Here is a 27,748-nt window from a genome sequence, read left to right on the forward strand (position 1 = left end):
TAATTGCTCTCCATAATGTCTTGGGACCAGCATTTTTATACAGAAATTTCTTCTTTCTAGCAACATGCGAAATGTGTGGAATGGTTGGGGTCCGAGATGCTTTTTACTCTAAAACCAAGCGATTCTGTAGTGTCTCTTGTTCACGAAGTTATTCGTCAAATTCTAAGAAGGCAAGCATTATGGCAAGACTACAGGTAATAGGTTACAACGTTTAGCAGATTTTACATTCACTTCTTTTGAGTATCATAGGGCTATGTGTTAAGTTCAATGTTTTATCTTTTGCAAAGTGAGTTGTGTTATGTGGCAGTGGCGTGGAGAGCCTTCTGACTATGTATTCAAATGTTATTTTGTACATTGTTACATATGACGTGAGACTGAAAGAAAAAAAAGGAAATCAAGTTTAAACTTTTCTAAATTCTATGGGGCATATTCAATTCTAAAAAACAATATTTTATTTTTTTTTTAGTGAAAGTACCACCCACATTTGCTTGCACCCCAAAGAGATGTGAGCAAAAGTAAATGTTATCATTTACCGTATAAATAGTAATAAAGCGTGGCCACGATCTTCTCAGGAAGATCGCGGCCAATTGAATCTGCCCCAATGTCTATCCAGAAGTGTGAAATGTCCTCTTAAGTATGTTATCTCCTGACTTTGCCATATATAATATATACATTTTTGTTTCTTAGGGTAGACCTCCTACAAAAAAAGCAAAGGTTCTCCAGAAACAGCCATTAGTTGCTAAGTTAGCAGCTTATGCACAGTATCAAGCTACCTTGAAGAACCAATCATTAAATAAAACTGGTAAGGACCATTCTATTAATATCTCCCTGAGCACAGTGGAGAGCTCAGAGTTGAATTCTTTTTCACTTATTTTTGTTGCAGCTGTGACAGCAGAGGGATTTAAATGGGGCAACTACATCACTAGCAATAACTTGGTGGGTGCTCCAGTCAGTTGCTTCAAACATGTAAGTATTGTTCTTCACAACTTTGCAAAGTATTCTCTACTAAATTACACTGTGCTGCTGAAGGATTTTTTTCTGGCAAGAAAATATACAATGGGCAATTATTTCATCTTCGGTGTATTACATTATTTATTGCTTGGCATATTTCTCACTCCAATTAAAAGGTTTTAATAAGCGGTACAGGAAGTGGTTGAATATAGAAACGTCTTAGTATATAGGGGGCACCAAGCATTTTGAAAGTGCATGCTTCACATAGGTGTGGCTTATGTTAATTAAGCAAATATTATTATTGCATCTCACAGTAATTTTTAAAGAAGGGAGATTATTAGATCATGTTTGAAGAGTTTTAGTGACCAAGACAGCTCTTTGTTTAGGGCTTTAAGTATTTAAGTATGTGACTCGGTACGAAAGTGTTGCATGATGGAATGCATAACTACTAAATTATAATGATTTCGGAAGTCCTATTGGAGGAATGGGACCTGTAAGAAAGCACTTGATCTTTTGTGACTTCTCTAAAACATTCAAAATGCTATTAGAAGAGGTACATTAAATAATGTATAATATAATCTTTCATTATTATTGTACAATTGTTAAAATTTTCTGGAAATTAGCGCTATACTTCTTCTGATAGGCACCAATGGGGAATTGCTGGGGTGATATTGCAGAAGGCGTGAGAGTTGAAGTTCTCAACACAGACAACAATCTGCCTCCAAAAGTGTTTTGGATTGCTGTAATTGTGAAATTAGCAGGTTAGTTTGTTTTTTTTTTTTCATTTTATTGCTTTATAAGCTAAACAATTGGTTTGGTCAACTTTGTATTTTGTATTACACTTGTATTTTATTATTTGTTATGAGTATTCGTCCCCAAACCAATGCTATATACAGATTCATATATTGCATTTCACACATAAGAATGCGTTTAGCAGAGCATCTTATTTCAGGAGACTAATGTGCTGATTTCTTGGGACGAGGGGACCTTTTTCCACACTTTTGTATTTGTGTTTGAGTAAATGAAGATGGTGCTACCGGCTATATACAATCTGCGCCCAGTGTATTTAGTTTTTTTTCTTTAACCCTGAATTTGTCATTGTTTTCCAGGTTACAATGCCTTGCTGAGATATGAAGGCTTTGAAAACGATTCTAGCCTAGACGTCTGGTGTAATATTTGCAGTACTGATGTCCATCCGGTTGGTTGGTGTGCAAGCAGTGGAAAGCCTCTTGTCCCACCACAAAGTATGTACTCTAAATTACAAGAGTTCTTTAGCAGAAATTACCTTTTTGACATTGTTAGTGCTAGCATGGATTTCTGCTATACTAACTGATATAAATATCTGACAAGTATAAGAAAGTTATTAGCAGACATGCAATCTGTGTTTTAGCAGTAAGGGAGACTTAGATGGGTGTGTTATGTTTGACCTCGTGGATACCGGGTAAATTTGCAGATCTAGGAAATAAAACTATTGACATAGCAGCTAAATCAAAAGCTTTCTCTATATGGTGCTAATACTTATGGGACATGTCTCATTGAAGTGCTGGAGATTCTGTGGCCATTCCAATTAATCTGAGAACCTGTTCTTCCACCTCACCTCGGAGTCTTAATTCCTTGGATCCTAAAGAAAGGGAAGAAGGTGGGAACATTTTTAATCACTCCTGTTTAACTGATATGGTCTTGGAATGTGGATCTCTTTCAGTCAGCTTTGTTGTACCTCTACAGCCAATCATTTCTCGGTGTCCTTTTTCTCTCTTTTTAAAAAAAAAAAAAAAAAAGAACCTAATAGAATGTGAATTAATAGGGAGGGAGTAAGTGAAAAGGCCCTGCCAGCCTGCTATATTCGAGCCCTGTTCTCCTGCCCCCCCTCATGTATTATATGGTTTGTTCCTGACTTGTGTAAGGAGTGAAATTTTTCGCTTAAGTTGTTCGATTTTTAGTTTGGTTCTCAATGTCTGTGACCCACTGTTGTTGAAAGAAAAAAGTAGATTTTTACACTTGCAGTTAAATACTATTCTCAGGGGCTGTATGAAGACTTAGTCGACCCCACCCATATAACATTGTCTCTCCTGCTTTGTTGTCTCCTTGCTGAGCTAAATGTACACCTAAGTAGGATCAGGGTACCAGGCTGTTTACAGGGAATAAAAGTAATTTGTCCTTGTGCCCTGTTTTCTCAGGGTGAAACATAACCTACCACCTTAAGTTTCCTACAGCCATAGAGAAACAAATTTAACATTGCATACAAAAATCCTCTCTTCAATAATTACATCCAGAAACACAAAGGGTTGTACCATGCAACCTATTGGTAGTAGCCTGAAAAAATAAATTATATATGTGTGCATGTATTCTTGTACTTATAATGTATTAATTTAGCTAATGAACATTATCAATTTACTTTTTCAAAACTTCTTTTGACTTAACCACTATTCCAAATGCTAGTTGAAATAATATTTTATACACTGATATTTTCAGTACTCCATTCCAATTGAAGTGGCTTGGTCTATTTTCAAGCTAGGAAAGTGAGGTTGCATAAAGGGATTTTGGATTCCTTTTTGAAAGTCTTTTAGGCCTTGCCAATTACTCTGGAAAACTACTTTATTAAATGTTTGTTTTTTGTTCCTCTTTTTCATAGCCATACAACACAAGTACTCAAATTGGAAAGCTTTTTTAGTTAAACGACTGACTGGTGCCAAGACTCTTCCTCCAGATTTTGCGCAAAAGGTGATCAAATATACAAAGTGTTTTTTTTTGTTTGTTTGTTTTTTACTAAACCTGTATTAAAATACTCTTAAAATGGTTGCTGGCACAAGTTCTAGTTTCTACAGTTTGTGGTAGATTTATCAAAACTAAGTAGGAAAAGTGGATTATGTACTAGATAATCGATTGTGTTGCTCATAACAACCATTCACTTGATAAATCTACCACTTTACATGTCTGCAGCAGGAAATAAAAAGGTTGTTTTTTTTTTTTTTTAGGTATCTGAAAGCATGCAGTATCCTTTTAAGCCTTTAATGAGGGTAGAAGTGGTTGACAAAACACACCTTTGCCGGACACGAGTTGCAATAGTGGACAGCGTCATTGGAGGCCGGCTGCGATTGGTGTATGAGGAAAGTGAAGACAAGACTGATGATTTCTGGTGTCACATGTACAGCCCTCTCATTCATCACATTGGTTGGTCTCGAAGCATAGGTCATCGATTTAAGAGATCAGGTATGCTTAGAGAAATGTTTTTCCAATCCATTTCATGGAATGTAAATGCTGACGTGCCGTATTTCGCGTAAAATTGCTCTGCGCATGTTCAGAAATGGAGTATATGTCAGTGGGCACAAATACACACAGTTTATCTGTGAACATAATGGACAATTACAACTGCCTACGATTTCGAGGGCGTAATGGGAGCGGGAAGGTGCGTATGCATGTAGTCAATTTACAGTAAGGGTGTGCCAAGGTTGAGCGCAGGCACACTCTTCCGATTCAAGCTCTGGGCATATGAGGTATGTTATATGTATCACTTGCACCAGGTACATGCAGGAGTAAGTTCCAATTAATAGTGATGGCGGTCCTGTATACATGCCACTACATGTGTTTGCAATTAAGAGATACTGTAAAAATGCATTTTCTCTTTCCTACCATTGGGGCAGACTGCGAAACATTGGAGTATAGTAGGTGGAGTTTAGGCACTTTTCATAACTTATTTTAATACACACTCCTCCCCTACTTTTAACGCTTTGGTGGGAATGAAGCCGTGCAGCCTTTTCTCCCGGCCCGATGGACTTTTGGGCACGCATACACAAACTCCCACCCCCTAAACAACGAGCATTGAATAGATTGTAAGCTTGCGAGCAGGGCCTTCTCACCTCTGTCTGTTTTACCCAGTTTGTTTATTAGTTTACTATGTTTGTCCCCAATTGTAAAGCGCTACGGAATATGTTGGACCTATATAAATAAATGATGAGAAACATGGGGGGTGTGCAGACACGCGACTGTACTCTGAGAAAGCAATTGCTGTCTGGCACAACAGACAGCCGGGCATATAGTATCTGTGGGCTCATTAAGAAGACAGCCGACTACTACTTTATGAGTACACTGTTAAGCTGGGCATGGAGGCTGCCATTAAGGGGGGGGGCCGTACTGGAGTGGTGATCCCTCCTCCTTCGCGCAGTTTGGCGGGCTTTCCTCACGGAGGCAGCCATTTCCCTGCTTGACTCACTGCATACAGAGCGCTCTCTCCACACTGAATTCTACTCTACCTCGCCTGTTTAGTACCGCATTTTTTATTCAGAGTTCATTCTGTTCTTTGCAGAACTGTTAAAACAAATAAGGTGTGGAAAAATGCTGCAAAATAAGAATGCTTTCAAAATAGAAGTGTAACTAGTTTTATTTTTATTAACAAAATGCAAAGTGAATGAACAGAAGAGAAATGTAAATCAAATCAATATTTAGTATGACCACCCTTTGCCTTCAAAATAGCATCAGTTCTTCTAGGTATACTTGCATAAAGTCAGGAATTTTGTAGGATTATAATTAATCATACTAAATAGGTGTTAATGATCATCATTTTTATATGTGGGTTGAAAGTCATTAACAGAAACAGCTGTGTAGGGGTCTGCATTTTAGATCTGACTTCTTCAGCCAGGTCGCTGTCGACATCCATAGCCGAACTCACAAGGGTGATGTCGCAGTCCGCAGACCTAGGTGAACCTTTTCCTTCCTTAACTGCATCACACACATAACCCTCACAGCCTCCACCTACAGTTAGTGGAGTCTCCTAGGCTGAGACAGGATTTGCAGTATCTACCCAGGGTTTGACTTGGCTCTTACCTGGAATGCCTGCTTACTGTTCCCAGGAGGTCTAAACACTTAGTTCCTGACTCTTTTGAAACACCTAAACTGGTTTCTGACCATTCTTCTACAGAAGATGGCTTATTGCTCCTGGATTCTGAGAGAGAAAATATGTATAGCCCTGAGGACTCCTCTACTGCACAGAGCGTGGATAATCTTATTCTGGGTGTTAGTTTGGCAAAACCTGAGGCTGGGGAGATGGTGTCTGAAGTCAAACAGACAATTCTAGATGCCAGGCAGATTTGAAACTCTCTACCCAGTCCCAGCTAAGCAATCTGTAAAATTGGAGGGTACCCCCAGGGTAAATCCTCTGGTAGCTCGCCTTACCAGTGACTCGGCCATTCCTGTCCAGGCAAGAAATGTGACTTTCTTCTCCGCTCTGATTATGTGACGGCGGGTAGCTTGTTCAAACTCAACATATCCATGGTCAGGGTCAACAATGCCATTTAGCTGTGGGCAGAGAATTTAGTTAAGGGCCTGCAGGACAATGTGCCTAGAGCTGAGCTACTGACGTTGGCAGAACACAATCAAGAGGCCTACTATGTGGTTCAGGCATCCCTGAATACAGTGTTGTCTCCTCCAGGCTCTTGGGCCTTATCATTGCGGCCTGCCGCGCTTAATGGCTGTGCTCTTAGTCGGCGGACTCCCGAATGCACATTAGAATCCTTGCCGTTTGATGGTCTTACGCTGGTTTCGAGCTGGAACATGTCGTACAGGTGGGAAGTTCACCTCTTTCAACTCTCTGTTTCAAGGGGAAGGCACCACAGAGGATGGGGCACAGGTAGACATGGGGGCCCCAAGCCGGATGGCAAGGCTGCAGCATGACTCTATCTCTCACGACATTGTGGTGCGTGCTCGTCTACTGCGTTTCCAGGATCAATGGCGGTCATCAACCACAGATGCCTGGGTGCAAGGGATTGTGACTCAAGGTTATGTTATTGACTTGATTCAGTTTCCTGCATGCTGGTTCTTTATCACTGCTCTCCCTTTTTTGTGCTCTCAGGAGCCAGGCGCTTCAGGAAGCAATCGCAAAAAACTTCTCTACCGGGGTCATTGTTCTGGTTCCACAGCCGGAAAAAGGATCAGGGTTTTACTCTTGCTGGTCCCCAAACCAAATGGCTCTTTTTGTCCAATTCTGAACCTACAGATCTTCAACAAGCAGGTCTGCATACTGAGGTTTTGCATGGAATCCTTGTGTTTGCTGATTGCGGTCATGGAACAAAGAATTTCTGGCATCCATCAGCATAAAGGATGCCTACTTGCATGTGCCCATCTGCGAGAGACACCTATGTCTCCTCCATTTTTCAGTACTAAGCAAGCATTTTCAGTTCAGGGCCCTGCCCTTCGACCTGACCACCTCCCCGCTGCTGGTGTTCACCAAGGTGATGGCAGGGATCCTACGATCTCAGAATGACCTATTGCTGAAAGTTCCATCCGCATCACTGCTCTAGCGTCGCATTCAGATAACAAGTAATTTTCTGGAAGCTCACGGCTGGGTCCTAAACCTATCCAAATCCTCACTCAGCCCTGCATAGATGCGCTTTCTGGGCCTCACCTTCAACACTGTGACCTAGAGTCTATACCTCCCAGAAGACAAGGTCCTTTTGCTTTTGCGCAAGACCAGGTCTATCCTGGCAAGGATAGACCTAGTCCATCTCTTCTCTTCTGCATAAACTGCTGGGATCCATGGTATCTGTGTTCAAGGCGGTACTCTATGCACTGTTCCACACTCGCCCTCTTCAGAGAGAGCCTCCAAAAAGAATTGTCCGGATCCCCTTCTGCATTTGGACAGGCAGATCATCACACTGTCCAGAGCCACACGTCTGTCCCTCTTGTGGTGGTTAACTAGAGTGAAGGCCAGTCCCTCTGGACATGTAGTGCCATGGCGATGAGGGAGACGGCCAGAATTATGTCTTGGGCAGAATGACATGGGATACTACAAGTGAGTGATCATAGAGATCGATCTTTATAATATACATAAAAAGGTTAATTGCACATATTAAGCGACATTCCCTTCATTGCGCAGAATGTCATGCTTTAAAATAACATATTTTAGTATGTTATAAAAAGTAAGGATCAAATATACTGAGAAAATATTTTGTTTGAGTATAATGCATTTGTTCTTTTTCCATGTTACTCCCCATTTCTCTTGCACAAACAGTTGGGGGGCACTGCTCACCATATCGGGTATAGAGGGCACTGTGTGAAGTAAGGCACTAAAAACTTGTCTAGCCTGCTCCCCCTCTATGCCCAGGAAGATCATGTGTTTTTGTTTTTTTTTTGTTTTTTGTTTTTTTATATAATAGTGCCTACAGAGTAGGGCACATTTCTGGTCTAGGTCTGACCCGAAACCAGGTAATTGTTTCAACTCAACGTATGATGTTTCTGGGGATTTTGTTCGACACCTGGTGTCAGAAGGTGTTCTTGCCTCCTCGTTCCTTCAGGATGGTCTGGATAAGGGCCCGAGTCTGGCATCCCTTAAGGTCCATCTATCGGCTTTGTCTGTTTATGGCTCCATTATCAAACGTACACACATTTCTTCCTCCGGTGCAGAGCCATGGGATCTAACTCTGGTTTTCTCGACACTACAGAAGTCGCTGTTTGAACATCTGGGGGTAAATGTATCATACCCCGGTTTTTTCAACTCGCCGGGAATCGGCGAGTTGACAGCTAAAGTTTAAAGCGACGCTGGTTTGTAAAGGCAAGTGCTACCTTTACAAGCCAGCACCGCTTTAAATTTTAGCGCGAGTTGAATAAACCGGGGTATGATACATTTACCCCCTGGAGTCTATTTCCTTGAAACTTCTTACTTCGAAGGTTTCCTATTTCCTCAGCCAGACGGGTTTCTGAGTTGGTGGCTCTCTTTTCGTTCTCCCTTCCTTATCTTTCATGAGGACCAGGTGATTCTACTTGCTTTGCCCTTCTCTCAGCTGAAAGTGATTTCTAAGTTCCACATCAACCAGGAGACTGTCATTCCTGCATTGCTTTGGGATTTTCACTTGAATAGTTATTTTTCCGGTCTGTTGGATGTGGATAGAGCCTTGTGGATCTACGTGGACCGCGCATCTTCTGTGCAAAAACTGTCTTCTGGTGTTATATGATGCTCGTAAGTGTGGCGGCCAGCCCCAAGACAGACTATAGCCAGATGGATTACTGCTAATATACGTCAGGCCTACCTCTCTGATGGCTCTCCAGTTCTTGAAGGTCTTGCTGCTCATTCCCTCCTGGGTGGCACAGCATAGGGGCTTTGTTGAGCAGTCGTTTATGGCTTCTACCTGGTCTTCTATCCACACGCTCACCAGATTCTACAGTTTGCACGTCTTTGCTTCCAAAGACACCAGTTTTGGCCTTAGTCTTGCGTGCTGCTCAGTCAGAGCATTCCCACCCATAGGGGCAGCTTTGGAACGTCCCCATGGTGAGCAGTGTTCTCCAACTGTTAAGTGAGATTTTACGGTAAGTACAAAATTAGAATTTTGCACTGACCGTAAATTCTCGTTCTCTTAACACAGCTGGGGGACTCTGCGCTCCCTCTTTTGTTCTGACCGTTCCGTTGTATGTCGCTGTCTCTTGTGGCTTGGTTAGTTAAATTTAAATTTCTTGACCAGAGGAGGCATAGAGGGGAAGGGAGCAGTGTAGACATGATTTTAGTTCCTTACTCCACACAGTGCCCTCTCTACCCCGTGGTGAGCAGTGTCCCCCCAACTGTTAAGTGAGATTTTACGGTAAGTACAAAATTATAATTTTGTAGATGAATAAAACGTTTTTTATGTTTGGTTTTATATTTCACTAGTTTGTGTAAAGGTTGTGGTTTAATCAGTCTCTTTTGGTACTTTTTTATTTATATGTACCTACTGTTTTGCAGATATTTTAAAGAAACAGGAAAGTCATTATGATGCACCATCTCACTTATTCACAAAGGTAAATGTGTGTTAAACAAATGCCTTTCTTTCAGATGCATCTGATTTTATGACATGGAAATTTGAGGGAGGGGTAGCAAAGAGTGTGTTTTTTTTTTTTTTTTTTTTGTTTTTTTTTGAGAAGCTGATTTAAAATTGACTTCATTTCATACGGAGATTTGCTTGACACCACAGTCGCTGACATCATTTTGACAGGTGCCTCTCGGTGCTGTTGGGGAACCCTGCTACTTTTTTAATTCTGGCCTTTCCCTTACCTTCACCCTTTTCCTCACATTGTGTCACAGCCCTTGTTACATGCAGCTCTGTCCTCACTAACGCAATCACATGGGTGTACAGGTAAGTGACTCGCCCTAGATCACCCATCTCCTCTCCTCACATAACTTGTCTTGTTGTGACCATTACAATGTTTCTTTATCTTCACTATTTCATTACTGGGTACAAACCAATTAAATGGGGTGAAGAGATAACATAATAAGTCTTCTAAACACTACTTTCTTCTCTTACATTTTGAAAAAGATTTGGGTACTGTAAGGGACATATTTAATTAGGATTCACGTGCATGGAAATCCGCGATGTTGCGGTGCCATGTTGACACTTTACACGGGCAGCCGCTTGCAAATCCTAATTGAATATGCCCATAAATATGAACATGAGTAAAAGAGAATGGGATTAAGTAATAATAACATGTTATGTTTATGTTCTACGGGCTAGGGAAAGAGGCAAAATTGACTATGAGGCAAGTAGAAGAAGGAAGGAATAGAATTTATTTACTTTTTTATTCCTAGGTTAAAGATGTTGACCAGAACTCTGAATGGTTCAAGGAAGGGATGAAACTGGAAGCTATTGATCCATTAAACCTTTCTGCAATATGTGTAGCAACCATTCGAAAGGTGGGTAATTTGTGTAATTTTATTATATATGTGTGTATACGTGCGTACACACACACCCCTATTCAAAAAGAATGAACCAATTTCATTACGCAATATTTTATTCAGGAAAGTAAAACAAAACTCCAGCCAAGTTACATATTCTACTCATAATCAAGTTTTATTTCCTGTAATACAAGTGTTCAATGTGACTTCAGTTTTCAAGCATCAGTTTTCAAGCTTAATGAAATTGGTTCATTCTTTTTCAATAGATGTATGTATGTAGGTAGTCCAAAGATGGAAGTATGAAATGCAGGTTACATGGAATTGACGTCACCATGATGGTGGATAGGAAACAGGATCTTTATGGAATTGTTAAAAAAACAAAACCAAACAAGACATTGGGTCAAACCTATAAACAAAGTACTTGGTTGCATGCCTACACATGAAGTTTAGATTGCTCTGTCACCTTGTTACTTCAATCCATGTAACACTGATAATTCATATAAAACAGGATAGAAAAGGTAATGTAAAATAGAATTTACACTCTTTGATATTAAACAGTCTGATTGTACTTCATTGTATCCAGCATGTTATGTCTACAATTCCATGTACATAATGAAGGCAATAGCTGAAGCAGGGGTGACATGACTGTTTTACTCAATTCTTAACCTATTTTTTTTTATATATGTATTTCTCCCCCTTGTTTTCTGTGTAAAGGTTTTGGCAGAAGGTTATCTAATGATAGGAATTGATGGCTCAGAAGCAGCGGATGGTTCGGACTGGTTTTGTTATCATGCTTTATCTCCCTCCATATTCCCTGTTGGTTTCTGTGAAATTAACAAGATTGAACTAACTCCACCACGAGGTAAGATTAATTTACTATTTTATCCTTTTCTGAATTACTGCATTTTAGAGAAATTGTTACAAACATTTTGGGAGCATTTTTTAATTGCAAGAAACAAGGAAAACAATTCTATAGTGTACCTGCAGGCTATGACAAATATTTACCAAAGATTATCACCCTACTGACTTAAAAGTCTGTACTCCAGTTCTGTGTCCACATACAAATGAACTTCAAAACCTGGCAGATTCACTTATAATCATTATTTTGCAGGCTACACAAAACTACCTTTTAAATGGTTTGACTACCTCAGGGAAACTGGATCCATAGCTGCTCCTGTGAAGCTTTTTAACAAGGTAATGTAAAAGCTAGTGATACATTTTAGGTTTAGTTGACATTCTAAGAAACAATCTTTTAAATATTAGTTTTGGATTTTCAGAACTATGAGGCTATGATAAACAAATGTAAATACAAGTTGGTTGCTGACGTTCATGCTTCCTCATTCCATATGCACATATAGGGTTATAAGGACATTTTTTTTTTCCAATGCAGAATCCTATTTTCACGAGATGAAACATAAGTTAAGTGTAGTATAAAAGAAAAAAAGTATCACCTCCTTTTTGTTAAGATTTTTTTGCTGATTATGGCTTATTAATAACAAGCTTTTTTTATAAAAGCTCCTTTTGAAATCTAATTGCTTTAATAGTATATTTTTTTCCTTTCACTTGACAGGCTGATCTGTCATTTTTCAGGAACTCTTTATTGCTTGTTTTTGATTTCATAACTATGTGGTACGGCCTGTCTCTCTCTAGGAAGTCCCGAATCACGGCTTCCGCGTTGGAATGAAACTTGAAGCAGTAGACCTCATGGAACCCCGTTTAGTGTGTGTTGCCACAGTTACACGCATCATACACAGGCTGCTAAGGATCCATTTTGATGGCTGGGAAGATGAGTATGATCAGTGGGTCGACTGTGAATCTCCAGACCTCTATCCTGTTGGCTGGTGTCAATTGACAGGATATCAACTACAGCCTCCAGCACCACAATGTAAGCTTGCAAAAAGAGTTTGTATTGTGTTTTTGGATTAAAGTTAATACAGTTGTGGCCACTTGTCAATCACCTCTTTGAATCCATTTATCTTGTTAAATTTTCTTTTCAAATTTACAAAATCTTGGGTATAAACCCTATAAATTTTTAAAACCGAATCGATTACGTCAAATTCAAACATTAAGAAATTTCCATAGTACTTTCAAAAGTGAATTCTGAAGGCTGGTAAACAGGGATTGATGTTTCACTGTTGTAACTAATTTGCTTATTTCTTCCTGAGACTATTCCTTAGAGGATTCTGACTTCTGTACTTCTACAAGTTTTCTGTCTTGTACTCTGTATGACAGATGCTGTATCTTGAGTAACCTTTCTTTAGATACAATAAAGTACAGGGTGACAGTATCTAAATACTGTCCCAGAAACTGAATCTGCTGTGTGAGCACCAGCTGACTCAATCATATTTATGATCCAACTATGATCTTACAAAAAAAATTGTTTACTTTGATTGTGTTTTTCTGAGCAATATTTCTTGGTTTCCCTATGTTGAAGATGCCATCTCGGTATGGCCAAACTGCTATCCCTTGTTTTCTTAATGCTGCCTTCAACACTACTGGTAATTTGGTGATTGTACTATTACTACTACTATTTACCACTCTTCTAGCTAAAGCGTGATGATATCCAAAGAGGCATCATATAGAAAATGAATCCCTTACTTTCAAGATATCCATATTCCTGAGTAGATCATATCTACTTATTTTTTTTCATGAGTATGTTTGCATAAAGTATCCATTCAGAATTCCAGTCGTCTGGAAACTGATGTCATTGCTACTCCTGCCTTAATTGTTCCTGCAGAAATATGAAATTCCTTGAAACATCTCTCTTCCCATCCAATGGATTACTTTGAAAGGTCCACCAACTAATTGTATAAAGCCTGATAGACTGACCACAGCGGCATGTACTATAGGAATGGTGTCCCACTTAGAGGCTTCCTCATCTTGAAGAAGATGCGTATAATCCAACCCTTTATGATTAGATTGCCGCCTGTCCACTTGTTCCCATTCTTACAGATGAGATATTTAATCCCTATACACTAAGTAGTACCTGTGTTTCCTTTGATTGTCCTCAAAGAAAGCATGCTGTATGGATTTTGTGGGAGTTACGTTTTGTATACCAATAGCTTTATAAATGTTTTATTTGGGCTTCTACTGTTTCCATATTAAAGGGTCTTTACCATTATTTCCCCCCTTCATCACTTTTAGTGGCATTTATGTTACTGGCCTCCTCTTTCCTTGAGTTTATTACAAACCTTAATATAGTAATCTGGTAAACACCTCTCACTCACGTTTACAAGACTACTCCCGTGCTGCTCCCCACTTATAGAGTTCCCTACCACGCAATCAGGCGTTCTCACAACCTTCAAATCTTTAGACATTTTCTGAAACTCCATTTTTTTTTTGTTTATTTTTTTTATATAAAGTTTACCTTATCCCTTATGATACTATTCACACCCTGACAGCTGTCCCATTCTCCACTCTAAGCCACACTCGCTCCTCTTGTTTCCGTTTTACCCTCTTCCACTTAGAATGTAAGCTTTCTGAGCAGTGTCCTCCATACCCTTTATTTTCATGTTTGTATTTATTTTGTCTACCTTGTATGTCCTTCTTTTATGTAAGTTCTTGTTTTTTTTGTATGTCCTGTTTTCACTACTATGCAACGCTGCCGAACACTGTGGTGCCTTACAAATCTACGATGATAATAACCAGTTTCTGTACCAACGGGGCCAAATTTTATAGTATTTCTGAATAGCCTTTCTTCGTGTATACATATCTTTTTCATGCTTTATTAGCAAGAATCCAGTTTCTAGCTATCATTTTGTTGGGAGAAAAAGGGGGGTTTGGCTCTGCACCATATGGCACCAGACCATCCTTCTAATAGATGTGCGAATAGTATACATCATATTATAGAGGGGGTGCAATATTCTAATAATTGATTAGAAATAGACTTAAAGGGACGACTTCCCTAAAAGGAAAAGAGAAGAAATTGGATGCACTCCAGTCCGGGAATTATTGTAGTTTAAAACTTAACATTTATTTGGTGTCAAAAATCAGTGAAATATAAGAAAAAATAATTTTAAAAAATGGTTGTGTGTCAAACAAATAACCACACTAACCAAAAAAGATAGAAATATCTATGTGCCCATGGAGGAGAGCAGATAATGGTACCCTAACACTATAATGCAGTAATATAATACAGTATAATATGCAGACGTATCGTTTAATCTGGGGAAAAGTCCCTCTATGTATGACATAGTGTAGTCTCCATAAGAACCGCAATATAGGGTACCACGGCGGCTGTGCTGCCAAAACTCCTAAAGCTTGGAACAGAGGCAGATGGCAGGGACTAAAGAAAAGGGAGAAAATATCACCATGGACCTAGAAACATAAATTAATAGTAGGATACATATGATCGGTATCCACCATGAGAGTAAAGTCACATGTAAATTGTGCCAAACAAGGGGTTCATGACCTAGCTCCGTAATATATTGGATAATGCGGTGAAATGCTAACAATATGCAGTTGTCCCAAGAATATAGAATGACATACAGAGAGAGGATTGCAGAAATTGCTTAATGACTAAAGATCGAATATTGTGCGGCTCATCTCCGCGGATCAGTCTATAATTATGGTGGCCAATGTCGGGATAAAATATACTTTGTGTTTCCTTAAGCTTTCTTTTAAAGTGGCCCCGAAGAGGTATAGATTTGATAGACATGGCGGATGCTGTCACCACGGTGCGATAGAATACGGTTCCGCTTGGCCATCCAGAATGTATACATTTCAGGGCGGTCCCAACTTATGTGCCAGAACGAGGCCTAGGGTGCCCTGCATTTCAGACGGTCAGGGGGCTAAGGTAGATTCTGTGATGAGACAAGCCCTTTATATCCTTACCATTTGGATTTTAGAGCTGCAAAGCCCTCCGTTGACTCCTGTGGGAGGAGCGTAGTATATAGTGTAGGAATCGACTTGCTGGAGCCCACACACTGGAAAATATGCTTAATGGGGAAATCTGTATAATTATATATAATATTTTTTTTTTTTTAATTTTACTGAATGAGAGCATGCCAGCCTCCCACTGAATATTGTATCCTTTCAGTTTAATCAATTCAGTGAATGAGTTATTGAACAAGACATGACTGCACAGGTGACTACATTTTGTCTGTCTGTCTTATGATCGGAGCTTGGGTTTTTGGCCTGTAAACAGACCTGGGATCAAACTTCAAAGTCTCAATTTAGAATTACATTCCACAAAGGAGGTGGTCGAAGTCCTTGTGGGCATTGAAGATCAAGTTTAATTGAACATAATAAGTCTTGGCTAAACTTTGCTTGTTCTCTCTCTGTCTAAACCCTGGGTGCTCTACTTCATGTCTTAAAGATACCGGATATTGTTTTAGGAGCTCTCTTAAGAGGCTTTGGTAATTGAAGCCATGACCGTTTTTCACAAGAACACTATCTCCACATGTTCATCTTGATGGACTATCGACTTTTCCTCTATAGTGCTTTGCAAGAGACACACTATTTTTATTCGCAAGTTACTTTATTACCAGTACATTTCAATGTTTGTGTTTTGTAGCGACAAAAGACAACCAGACCACTGTATCCAAACAGAAGAAGAAGTCTAAATCCCAGCAGTATAAAGGACACAAAAAAAGTGAGTATTGCATATTATCTAAATATTTGTCTTTTATGAACATAATCATAATATTTTCAAATAGCTTATTTTATCTACTCCAATTAAAGTCTCTAAAAAAAAAAAAAAAAAAAAATATCTATTTTCAAATGAAAATATTTCTTTCAAGTGTGCATGCACCTGTATTGTCTGGAAAAATATGCATTTGTTATTCACTGCTTCCTAAATAATTCTGAAATACGTAATAAAATAGTACAGAAGGGATGTGGAACCATTCTTGCACAATTTTTTTTTATTTATTTTTTTAACATAACTGATGCCTAGGTGAATATGGTAGAAAACGCAGTCTCTGATGTTCTTCCTGAATATCCCATAAATGCTTGGTAGGGCATAGTTTTTTTTTTTTTAGGTTGGAGCCACAGTGCTTTAGCCTGTTTTTGAGAACAGGATGAAGGATGATGCATCTTACTCGATTACCTTTCTCCACTGCTAGGTTATTGCTTGTGCTTTTTGCAACACTAAACTTTCAAACATTCATCACCAAGTGTGATGAGAGGTCTATGTATTGCAATCAAACTAGGATATCCTGCTCTATGGAATTCTCATTGGATCTTTTTTTTTATTAAACTGACTGCTTGTGTCATAGGTTTATATTTGCAGTCCATTAATCTGCAGCTGTTCCCCTGTTTTTATCTTGCATTTAAAATGAATGCAGCTATATCATGATTCTCGAGTGTGCAATTCTGCATGGATCCATTTGCTGATTTTGATTCGCCTTCGGAGTTTCATGCTGATGTCCACTTAGAAAGTATTTTCTAAGGCAAACAATGATGACTTAGTCATTGGCTCTCTACTGGCAAATGTCCTCCATCAATCACCCTTTCAAAGTCACTGAGGGTATCCCCTTGTAGCATTAGTAGCAAAACTACTCATAATTACAGAGGTGTCCCCTCCCCTTCGTATTGCAGTACCAGCAAATTAAGTTTTGTAAACAAGGGGGTGTGTAGATGGGAGAACTAATCACAAGCCACAATCTCCAGTCTCTTGAAACAAACAGGCCCAGGGTTTAGGTTGCCACAATCAATTTTACTTACAGTATCTGATATTTCAGTAGAGGGAAAAATTGTAGATTGTTTTGAATAACAGGATTTTTATACATTTTATGTAGTAATGTTCTCTTCGTTCATTGGGGACATCAGGTCTCTCGGAGTATGGTTTAGGATCCAGGCATGCAGGCACTTTAAACATCTTAATAGTTTCACGCTATAACCCACTCCTGTAAGCCCTCAATTTAACACATTAAACTTGTAAAATCTTGTAAAAGTCTGAAGAAACGAACAGTTCAACACTCAACACATCTGTCAACTGAGGTTCTTTGCTATGCCACCTAAGAAGCACTGGCTTATCTGGTGGAGAGAGCAAGGAGATTCTCTAGAACAGGCTGTCCTGCTCCATTATAAGCCTGACCGATTACAGCTGCAAACCATTTAGCAATGGAACCTTAGAAACTGGCAAGCCTATTTTATGCGCATCATAGAGGACCAAAAGATACTCAGTCCTGTGCAAACCCTAACTTACACATAAGTCTACAAGGCTCTGACCATATCCATTTGAGTAAATAGAACTCTTTCTCTGAAGATCTAGCCGTGGACAGAGCCAGCATGACACTCCTGATTCAGTTGGAATCTGTAAACCATCTTAGGTTTTAAAAAGCTGATGGCAAAATGTATGCTGGGGCGTGATGACATTACTGCTGAAGTCTCAGACCCGGAAGTGCTGGCCAATAGCGGCTGAATAGCCGCGTCTGTCGGCAGAAATGATTTGTTAACCTGACTAAATAGAATTTACATAATATAGATAGACTCTACCTCCACGATACCTTTATATACATGTGAATGTCCATTGGTTTCCAATAACTGACTTTTATAAGGAAAATTAAAGAATTTCATTCAATAAAAATGCCCTAATTGCTAACCTATGATTCATATAGGAGTGGCGATAACCCCAATAATAACTGTCTAATGAGACTTTTTTTTAATACCAATGAAATGTGACCGTTTGAACTAATTTTGTGTGAATAACGCATATCATTTGGGAACGCATATCCCTTTTCAGTACATGATATTCTCTACAATTATAACTTCCAGAGATTATCAATTCCAGCTTTAGTCTCCTTATAGACAGTAATACAAATTGCGCAAGAGCACATCAGTTTTTGTTGGGAATTGATGATATTCTTTGTTCACAAAATTGGCCATTACATATTATGCAGCAAATGAGATTCAATGTGAATTTATGATATGTTGCATAAATGATACTTGTCTAACCCTCAGGGTTATTTTTCACTTTTCTATCTAAAAGTGAAAATAACCTTGAGGGTTAGACAAAGTATGTTATAATGAAGACTGAACACATTCAATAGAAGTGTGTGTGTATGTATGTGTATATCTATATAATTATTTTGGGTACTCTGTTTCTATACAACTTTGCTTCATGTGATAATACATCTACACAGGAGGGCGAATCATTGGATTGTATGACTAAAATTTTTTATGTATGCGACATTTCGCTTAGGGTATTGATCAACTCTATGCCATAAATAACAATAAATGGATAATTCTTTGTTAGTTGATAGATGCCTATATTGATGTTCTAATTTTAAAATGTAGAAATTTAATAACTACATTGCTTATATGTGAGTTCACTACCATCGATATATACGATAATATAAGAGGAGATATTATCTATCCTTTATTGTTTTATAGTCAGGTTTAGCGTTTTACGCCAGTTTGTTATGACAATGATATATGAATTGTGAGTGCATTGAGATATCTTCCATGAGATCCATAATAGGAACATCATTTATAATAAAGTATAATTGTGTATCTCCAAATATTGCTACCTCACATTCTCTTTCAGTATTAACTGTATTTTGGTACACTGAATGATCTGTTCCTGTTAATTTCACCATTTCTTTCATGTGCACACTTCTTTTTGATTTTATATATGTCGTCAACATTAATCTCTGGAATAAAGGCATCTTTGCCAATGAATAAGAATATACAGTCATGACCAAAATTTTGTGAAAAAAATGTGTCATTCTCAAGAGTGCTGCCTCAGTTTTTATGATGGAAATTTGAATATACTCCAGAGTGTCATGAAGAGTGATCAGATGAATTGCATTTAATTTGAAAGTCCCTCTTTTCCATGACAATGAACTTTATTCCAAAAATAACATTTCCACTGCATTTCGACTCTGCCACAAAAGGACCAGCTGACACCAGGTCAGTGATTCTCTTAACACAGGTGAGAGTGTGTACAAGGCTAAAGGTCACTTTGTCATGCTGATTGAGTTAGAATAACAGACTGGAAGCTTTAAAAGGAGGGTGGTGCTTGAACTCATTGTCCTTCCTCTTTTAACCATGGTTACCTGAAAGGAAACATGTGCAGTCATCATTCCTTTGCACAAAAAGGACTTCACAGGGAAAGATATTGCTGCTAGTAAGATTGCACCTAAATCAACCATTTATCGGCTTATCAAGAACTTCAGGAGAACGTTTCAATAGTTGCGAATAAGGCTTCAGGGCTTCCAGGACCGTCTCCTAAAGTTGATTCAGCTGCGGGGCACCACCGGTGCAGAGCTTGCTCAGGAATTGCAGTAGCCAGATGTGAGTGCATCTGCACGCTCAATGAGGTGAAGACTTTTGGAGGATGGCCTGGTGTCAAGAAGGCAGGTAAAGAAGCCACTTCACTCCAGGAAAAACATCAGGGACAGACTGATAATTCTGCAAAAGGCACAGGGATTGGACTGCTGAGAACTGAGGTAAAGTCATTTTCTCTTATTTAATCTTTCAGATTGTTTGGGACATCAGAAAAACTGCTTGTCCGAAGAAGGAAATGTGAGCGCTACCATCAGTCCTGTGTCATGCCAACAGTAAAGCATCCTGAGACGATTCGTGTGTGGGGTTTCTTCTCAGCCAAGGGAGTGGGCTCACTCATCATTTTGCCTAAAAACACAGCCATGAATAAAGAATGGTACCAAAACATCCTCCAAAAGCAGCTTCTCCCACCCATCCAAGATGAAGCACCTTGCCATAAGGCAAAAGTGATAACTAAGTGGCTCGGGAATCAAAACTTCAAAATTTTGGGTCCATGGCCAGGAAACTTCTCAAACCTTAATCCCATTGAGAACTTGTTGTCAATCCTCAAGAGGCGAGTGGACAAATAAAAACCCACAAATTATGACAAACTCCAAGCATTAATTAGGCAAGAATGGTTATAGAATACTTGTACAGTCATGGCCAAAAGTTTTGAGAATGACATGTTGATTATCTATGAGAGATTTTATTTGAAGATTATTAACTAGTGGACTGGAGTGTCTTCTGTATATTTTTACTTCACTCTGGTATTTATCATTTTGAATTATATTGGAAGAGCACCCCCTTGTTAGTCGAAATAATACTTTCGATTTATTCAATAAGGTTAATTCCATTCTTCGTGTGAACAACCTTTTCCTACAAGACTTAGGTGGAAGGAAGATAGGGCTAAGAATTGCAGGACAAGGCTGCTGGCTTTGAAACCCTTTTAGCAGTAGAAATTACCAAAAGGAAGACAGTCTTCCTTGTCAGAAATTTCTAATCTACAGAGTCTAACATTTCAAAGGGCAAATGCTCTAGAGCTTTCAATACAAGCTTATTTCCCACAGGCCACCGGGGGATGGGGCACAAGGGGGGGTACATGAAGTACACCTGGCAAAAACATCTGAACATCTGGTAACAGAGCCAGTCTTTGAAAGAAGACTGAGAGAGCTGACACCTGAACCTTGAGAGCGAAGGTGCAGAACAGCATCCAATCCCTCTTGGAAGAGCATAAGTAACCTCTAAACTAAAAGATGAGGTAGGAAACCCTTTCATCTTGCACCATACAATCTGACAAATACTTTGCTCTAATGATCATGGCTTCAGCAGCACTTGACTTGAAGATCTGTTCTGCGTGGCAGACCCAATGACTGACCCACTAACATGAAGAGTAGGTTCCAGGCTCTTCAAGGCCAATCTGGAGCTACCAGACTTACCCAAACGCCCTCTCTCGCCACCTTTCAAATGCCTCTGAATCATTGATACAAGAGGAACAGGTAAACCAGATCAAACCACCAGGAAACTGACCATGCATCTAACAAGAAGGCCCTTGACTCTTTTTCCCTGGAGCCGAAGAGCTCCACCTTTTGGTTCAATAGAGACCACATTATAAGTCTGGCCGATCCCCATCTGTCCATAGTTTGCCAAAAGACCTCAGGATGCAGAGACCAGTTTGCCTCCTAATTCTCTAATCCTGGGCCATGAATGCAAGAATTTCAGTTGGCCCACTAATAGATCCTGTTTGTCACATGGCCAGACAACTTCTGGTGCCGCGCTGGTGATTGAGCTACAGTACTATAATTGCATAGTCTGACTGTACCTTCACTGGCCTTTCTTGCAGCTGGTGCTCTGCGCTGACCAGAGAGCAGAACACTGCTCACAGCTTGGATACCTCCAAGGTCCAAAGACCCTGAAAGTGGGACTGAAGTGTTTCCAAAGTCTAGTCCCAGATTGAGAGTGATCTTGAGAGATTCTTCTTCTGCAGCCACTAAAGGAGCGACTGAAGCACATTTGAAGGAGAAACTTGTCACATGACTGGAAAGACACAGGTGAGATCTGTTCCACTTTGAGAGCAATTCCAACTGAACTCCCTTGCTTGAAACTGTATTGCCTTGAAAGTCAATACAATTTTACCCAGAACATTCACACATAAGTGTCCTGTAGTCTATCTGACAGCTACCAGTGACTTTACCATAGTTTATAAATTCTGAATTTTGTTTGGTGGCAAGAACAACCTCTATTTTTGGATGTCGAAAGGAAAACTGAAATGAAATATATCTTATTGTAACTGAATGAATTTGATCTTCTTGTAATGGACCGTCACCTCCACATTCGGACAGATACACTGACTGCGACTCTGTCTTGATGAAAAGCCTGTATAAGTAGGGAATGATTATCGCTCCTTCGGATCACAACCTTTGGATTGCAACAGAGCTGCCGTGACTTTGGTGGAAACCCTAGAGGCCAACGAGAGCCAAATGGTAGTGATTGGAAGATCAGTCATTTCTCAAGATCACTGTTCAATTCAATCTGGGAGAGACATGTGAATGGCCTTTTGCAGAGGCATCCGCATTTTATGTTCTGTGGGAAGCCCAGTGAATAAAAAAATACTGAGTGGAGCTCTGAGGAGACCCATGATGTATCCTTGATCCACAATTCTTCTCACCTAGGCATCGGCAGAATCTGGGTGGGTAGAATGCCCATCATGGCGATTGCATGTCCAAAGGCTTTGCTACAGGATGTCTAGCAGCCTTTGCATTTCCCCTCTCGGCATGCCTCTACTAGGAGCAAAATATTGCCCTTTGGTATTCTGATTCCTTGTTGTCCCACAAGGAGTTAAGCCTGGAGCCTTTGGACTTGGAAGCATTCACTGGAAGAAAAGCACTTTTACCTCTTGTAACCTGATTTATGATGTTATGAAGGTCAGACCTGAACAAGATGCCTTCCAAACAAGGAAGTGATTCTGAAGTCCACATCTGCCTCCTAGACCTTCAATCAGAGGATCCGGTGAACAAAAACTGCACAGTCTGAGATCCTAGCCCCAATCATTCACTCATCTAAGCTGCCTCTCCTAAGTACTCCGTAGCTCTCTGATTTGCTTCACCAAGGGGAGTAATTGAGACACCAGCTTACCAGCTAACACGTCCTCTGAAAGCTGTTGGGACCACTGTGCCACACTGTAAGGCCTGCTTTAACCTAGGCATAAAAAAAGAGGTTCCTGCCAATATTAAAATGGACTTAAGGATGCCCTCTACCTTACGGTCCAAACCACCCTTAAGCGCTGCAGCATTGGGAATGGGTATTGTAGTTGTCTTAGACAACTGTGCAATTGGGGAGGAGTTTCCCATTTCCGGATCTCCTCAGAAAAAAGAATAACAGGCCCTTAGCCTATGGGACACTTCTAACTCTTGTCTGACGAGTTCCATGCCTTGCTAAATCATCCAGCTGGGAGGAATATCTCGTGTCTGGGATGCCTAATACCTGGCGCACAACCGTATCCGCTCATCCACCCCCTGATGGTCATCCTTCCCTCAACATTTGCCCCTAAGAACTCTTTACCCTCTTCAGAGGAGGAACAGTTCGGATCGGACTCAATGCTCCTGCACTTATCCAAGGTGGCTGATGCTAGCATCCTCCAAAGAGGCAGAAAACTGAACTAGTCCATGAACTGAAGTTGCCAGACTTCTGGCCAAAGCAACTTTACCAGGACTACTGCCACAGGACCTTGGCCTGGTGCCTCAAACTCCCTGTAGAGCCGAAAAAATCTGCTGGAAATCTGGTAAAGACCTCCCTTCCCGGGAAAGGGTCAGCTGAGCAAGCTCTGCAACAGAACTAGCCCAGACAGGCTCCGCCATGTTGGAACCAGAAATCCTATTCGGCACCCAATCCTGAGACTGGAAGGCTGTTCACCAAGCGTCTGAACCTGGCTGTCAAGAACGGAATTTGGTGTTGCATTCAGCCTATGTAAACTTTGTCATTTGAAGTAACTCCATCCTTATCCCTAAAGGATCTCCCCCTATCTAACATGATAGACACAGAGGGAAGTAAAATAAAACAAAAAACCCACATAACAGAAGTTGCACAAAATCGGACAGAGAAAGTGAGCCTGCAATACAGCCCCAGAGCCCAATTATTCTGTGGGACTAACCACTCAAAGTCAACCCCCATATCTAGTACCTTACATAGAAAGGGAGTGCTGGAGATCCAAGATGGCTACTATTCTACCAAGGAGGATGTGCTTAGAAAGAGAGGAAGCACCTCCCCTACATTCTAGTACTGGATTGGCAGCCATCTAAAATGACAGCCCCCTTCACCAATCAAGTGCCTATGGGGGCTTAGTGAGACTGCTTCTTCAAACAGAAACGTCCTAGAACCTTGGGGCTTCCCCCGTGTCCTCCAGAGTCAGGCGCAGGGGTCAACAACAAAGGCACCCTGGCACCTCTGATCCCATGCTTTGGCAGCACAGTCGTCCGTGCCATGCACTGCCCTGCTTCTGAGCTCTAACATCGGGGAGCTGCCGTTGTGGTTCAATATGTTTAAATTTAAGAAATTAAATAGGAAAATTAAAGAAAAATACTGCCAAAGGCAGCGCCTACAAAAAATTAACCCTACACTGCCTGTCGCTTAAACTAAACAAAACAGGGCTTTAGAGAAGCTACAGACAACTATTAAGAAGTTTAAAGTTCCTGCATGCCTGGATCCCTATACTATATTCAAAGTACCCGTTGTTCCCCAATGGATGCTGGACAAACACCATTTTGTGCTCATTTACCAATATATTTCCTTTTGTTGTTTGGTAGCTGTGGATGACCTGTGTGTGTTTGTTCATTCCATTACATGTATTCAAAATCCACAATAAACAGACATAAAACATGAAGGTCATAATCATGAGATGTAATTATTTATGAGGGGCCTCATTCACTCTGCTTTTTCTACTGTTGACTTGTATATGTAAAATGGCGGTAACGCCACAAAAAAAAAAAAAGTACAATGTGTATATCTCCTATCTCTGTGATGACCATATATGGCTTACAAATAGAGGTTCTGGGTGATTAAAAGTTAAACATTGTGTGACACAGGCACACTTCAGGTGATGCGCATACACAAACACCTTCTTGCTTTTTTACGTTGCTTTTATTGTCAGGATAGTAAAGTAATTTGACAGCATAGAGCTCTACACTCTTTCTTGTGACCCGAGCTGTAGATACATAAACCAACTCCCTAGCCACTGGCCACTGTTTAGCATCGGTCACAACTGAGCAATGAAACATACAGGTTTTAATTATTTTACAATCCTCCCACAGCCCTAAATTGATGGACAGATGACACTCCCACCTTGCCTTCAAAAGGGAGATTGTTGCAGGTGCACCGTTTGATGCAGACACACCCTGCCAGGCTTCTGCTTGCTGTGGAATATTTTTTTTTTTTATTATTATTATTATTATTATTATTATTATTATTATTATTATTATTATTACCACTTCAAAATATGTAAGTTAAATCAGACTCTACTATAATTTTGTCACACATGTCCTTCACCTGTATCTCTTTAAATTAGGTGACCTACTGTACAAAATGTGTAACTTTGCAGCCTTTCTCTGCAAATTGCATGCTAAATACCCATCTCCTTTTTTTAGTAGCCTGTGAAAAACGCCTCCCTTTGTCACAATTTTTTAAGGTGACAGTAGTTATTTTAAAGACCCATTTATATATGTTAGTCTTTTGGACTGAATAAAATGGGCATTTTTATTGAAAGATACTGTGTTCAAGCTTCATTGCTTACTAAAAATAAACACATCTCCACAATCTATACCTAAAGATGACATTTTACCTAAATTGCTATCTTTGTTTTGTTTTCTTCCTTGTAATTGTCATGAACGCCCAGCCTGTCCCAGATATAGAAATCTGAACAGCTGCTCATGACTGGCATCCTCTTAGTCTTAAATCACATACACATGTAACATGAGCCTCGCTGGGCTTCGTAAATCCCCAAAGAATCACGGAGAATGCACTAGATTAAATTTATTTAATCTGAAACATGTTTCCAAGGCATATTTACAAAAATTAATAACAAGACATAAAATATGTTACACAAATGAGTTTCAGAAAATAGAATAGGAAATAAAATCAGAGTTACTACTTCCTAGTTAAGACCTGGTGTGTGAGGGAACACAATTGAGGAAAATGAGACATTTCAGTCTTGATAGACCCGTCATAAAAATGCACAATCTCATGTCTAAAGCAGGAGATTTTAAACCCTTTTTCCACATAGCTCTCATCCCCCACCTTTGGAGTTTAGCTGTCAAAGATAGATTGATCTCTCAAATGTCACAGTGCTTTCCAAGTGAGCTAGAGATGTCCTGAGATCGGAATGTTCACAAGGCCTTCTCACCTCTGCTCCTTCTACTTTGCTACATGGTTTACAACTTTGGGCTTCAAACGCCTCCAAGATCGTTATCTATCCTTGGTCTGGCTAATTTCAACAGGTATTGACACTTGCATAGGTTTCAGACTCATGTCATTTAACAAAGCACACGTTGAGATTACATTACAAGGTTACAAAAAATATTCACATTGTTATTTTCTGTTGAATTCATGTATGACCATCTCATTAGATACACTACATAATCATCACAGTAATAAATCTCAATTTTATGAATACTGTTTAGACTACACGTAAAGACTATAATTTCTAAAATACAAGCAAATGGCATTTCTTATGAAATTGTTCTGTATAAGACCTATGGGCCTGATTTGTGTTCAGTCGTAACTTGGTTTGTGTAGTGTATCTTGTGTGAAATAGCTCTGCGCGTGCTCAGAAACAGACCTTATGAAACAGAATATGTGTGTGCCAATAAATATTAAATAATATAACTGCCTACTACTTCAGGAAAGGGGCAGGAAAGTGGTGGATGAATGTAGGCCATGTACCGCAAGTGCTGATACAGATGCAGCCAATTCAAGTCCTGGGTTTCTTGCAAGTAAGCCTGGTTTCAGATGTTTCCATTCCACCAGCTACAGGGCAGGTATAAGTGCCAACCGATATGGCAGTCTTTGGATTAAAAACTATACCTATGCGTGCATCTAGCTAGCACAGAACTTCTATATGCAAGGAAGATTATAAATGTGTCTTGATATAAAAAAAAATATATTGTTTAAAATCCCAGATTTTTATTGATTATCTTAAGAGTTGTTGACTTATTTATTTAATGTACAATTTTTCTTTTTGTGTGTATGTATACGGCAAGTAACGTTTAGGAAGTGTACTTACAGAGAGATGTTTGGATTTGAATAAGGTCAGAACTATGCACAAGTTCTTCCTCTTCCAATACAAGATACAAACGGCAGTGCATCCCCTCCAAACTCTTTTTTTAAAAAGCAACTTGCAAGCATATCGCATCCGTACATGAATCAGGCCCTATATGTTCGTATGAACTCAAAGTATTATTGGCCTGGGCAAATCTTTGTCACCATTGGAAATGCATCCTCCAACCGGAACATGTCGTCCTTCCTTTCAACTCTGCAAGCCTACTGTAAATGGGTCTGTTCTACTTCTGGTTCACTTTAAACTGGTCACATCTTGGTAATTATTGGTTAGGTTTAGACAGAATGGGTATAATAATATCAATGAAATGTAGATTCTTTCTGTTAATATAAAAATAGGATTCCATCAGACTGGACGGTTAAACTGGTGGCCAAATGACTGCATTAATTATCCAGTAATTGACCAGAAGGGGCTGTTTATGACACATTGGGAAAATATCACAATGCGTTGCTACCTTTAATCATATGCTGCAGTGAAAGTGTGATTTGTTTTTCTGAAATGCACCAGCTCTGACCATGCTAAAATGTATCTATCTTTAAAATGGGGCTGTATAAATACGGATAGCCAGGGGGTCACACAAATCCTGCCATAGCAGCTCGCCTCATCTGTCCCCGGTGATGTGATTTCCCTAG

General features: G+C 39.7%; 1 protein-coding gene across 3 annotated transcripts in view; it reads left to right on the plus strand.

The window, feature by feature from the left end:
* MBTD1 (mbt domain containing 1) overlaps nt 1–27,748 on the plus strand; it is a 49,147-nt gene that overhangs the window by 2,349 nt on the left and 19,050 nt on the right. For all 3 annotated transcript variants that reach the window (XM_075216763.1, XM_075216761.1, XM_075216762.1), the window contains exons 3-15: nt 61–194; nt 688–802; nt 884–966; nt 1,595–1,712; nt 2,061–2,195; nt 3,584–3,672; nt 3,927–4,161; nt 9,656–9,711; nt 10,496–10,600; nt 11,297–11,444; nt 11,694–11,776; nt 12,233–12,467; nt 16,098–16,175. In XM_075216763.1, the coding sequence (XP_075072864.1) occupies nt 61–194; nt 688–802; nt 884–966; nt 1,595–1,712; nt 2,061–2,195; nt 3,584–3,672; nt 3,927–4,161; nt 9,656–9,711; nt 10,496–10,600; nt 11,297–11,444; nt 11,694–11,776; nt 12,233–12,467; nt 16,098–16,175 (1,614 nt within the window). The remainder of the gene's footprint in view (nt 1–60; nt 195–687; nt 803–883; nt 967–1,594; nt 1,713–2,060; nt 2,196–3,583; nt 3,673–3,926; nt 4,162–9,655; nt 9,712–10,495; nt 10,601–11,296; nt 11,445–11,693; nt 11,777–12,232; nt 12,468–16,097; nt 16,176–27,748) is intronic.

Source organism: Mixophyes fleayi, chromosome 6 (assembly GCF_038048845.1).
Source record: "Mixophyes fleayi isolate aMixFle1 chromosome 6, aMixFle1.hap1, whole genome shotgun sequence".
Taxonomy (NCBI): Eukaryota; Metazoa; Chordata; class Amphibia; order Anura; family Limnodynastidae; genus Mixophyes; species Mixophyes fleayi.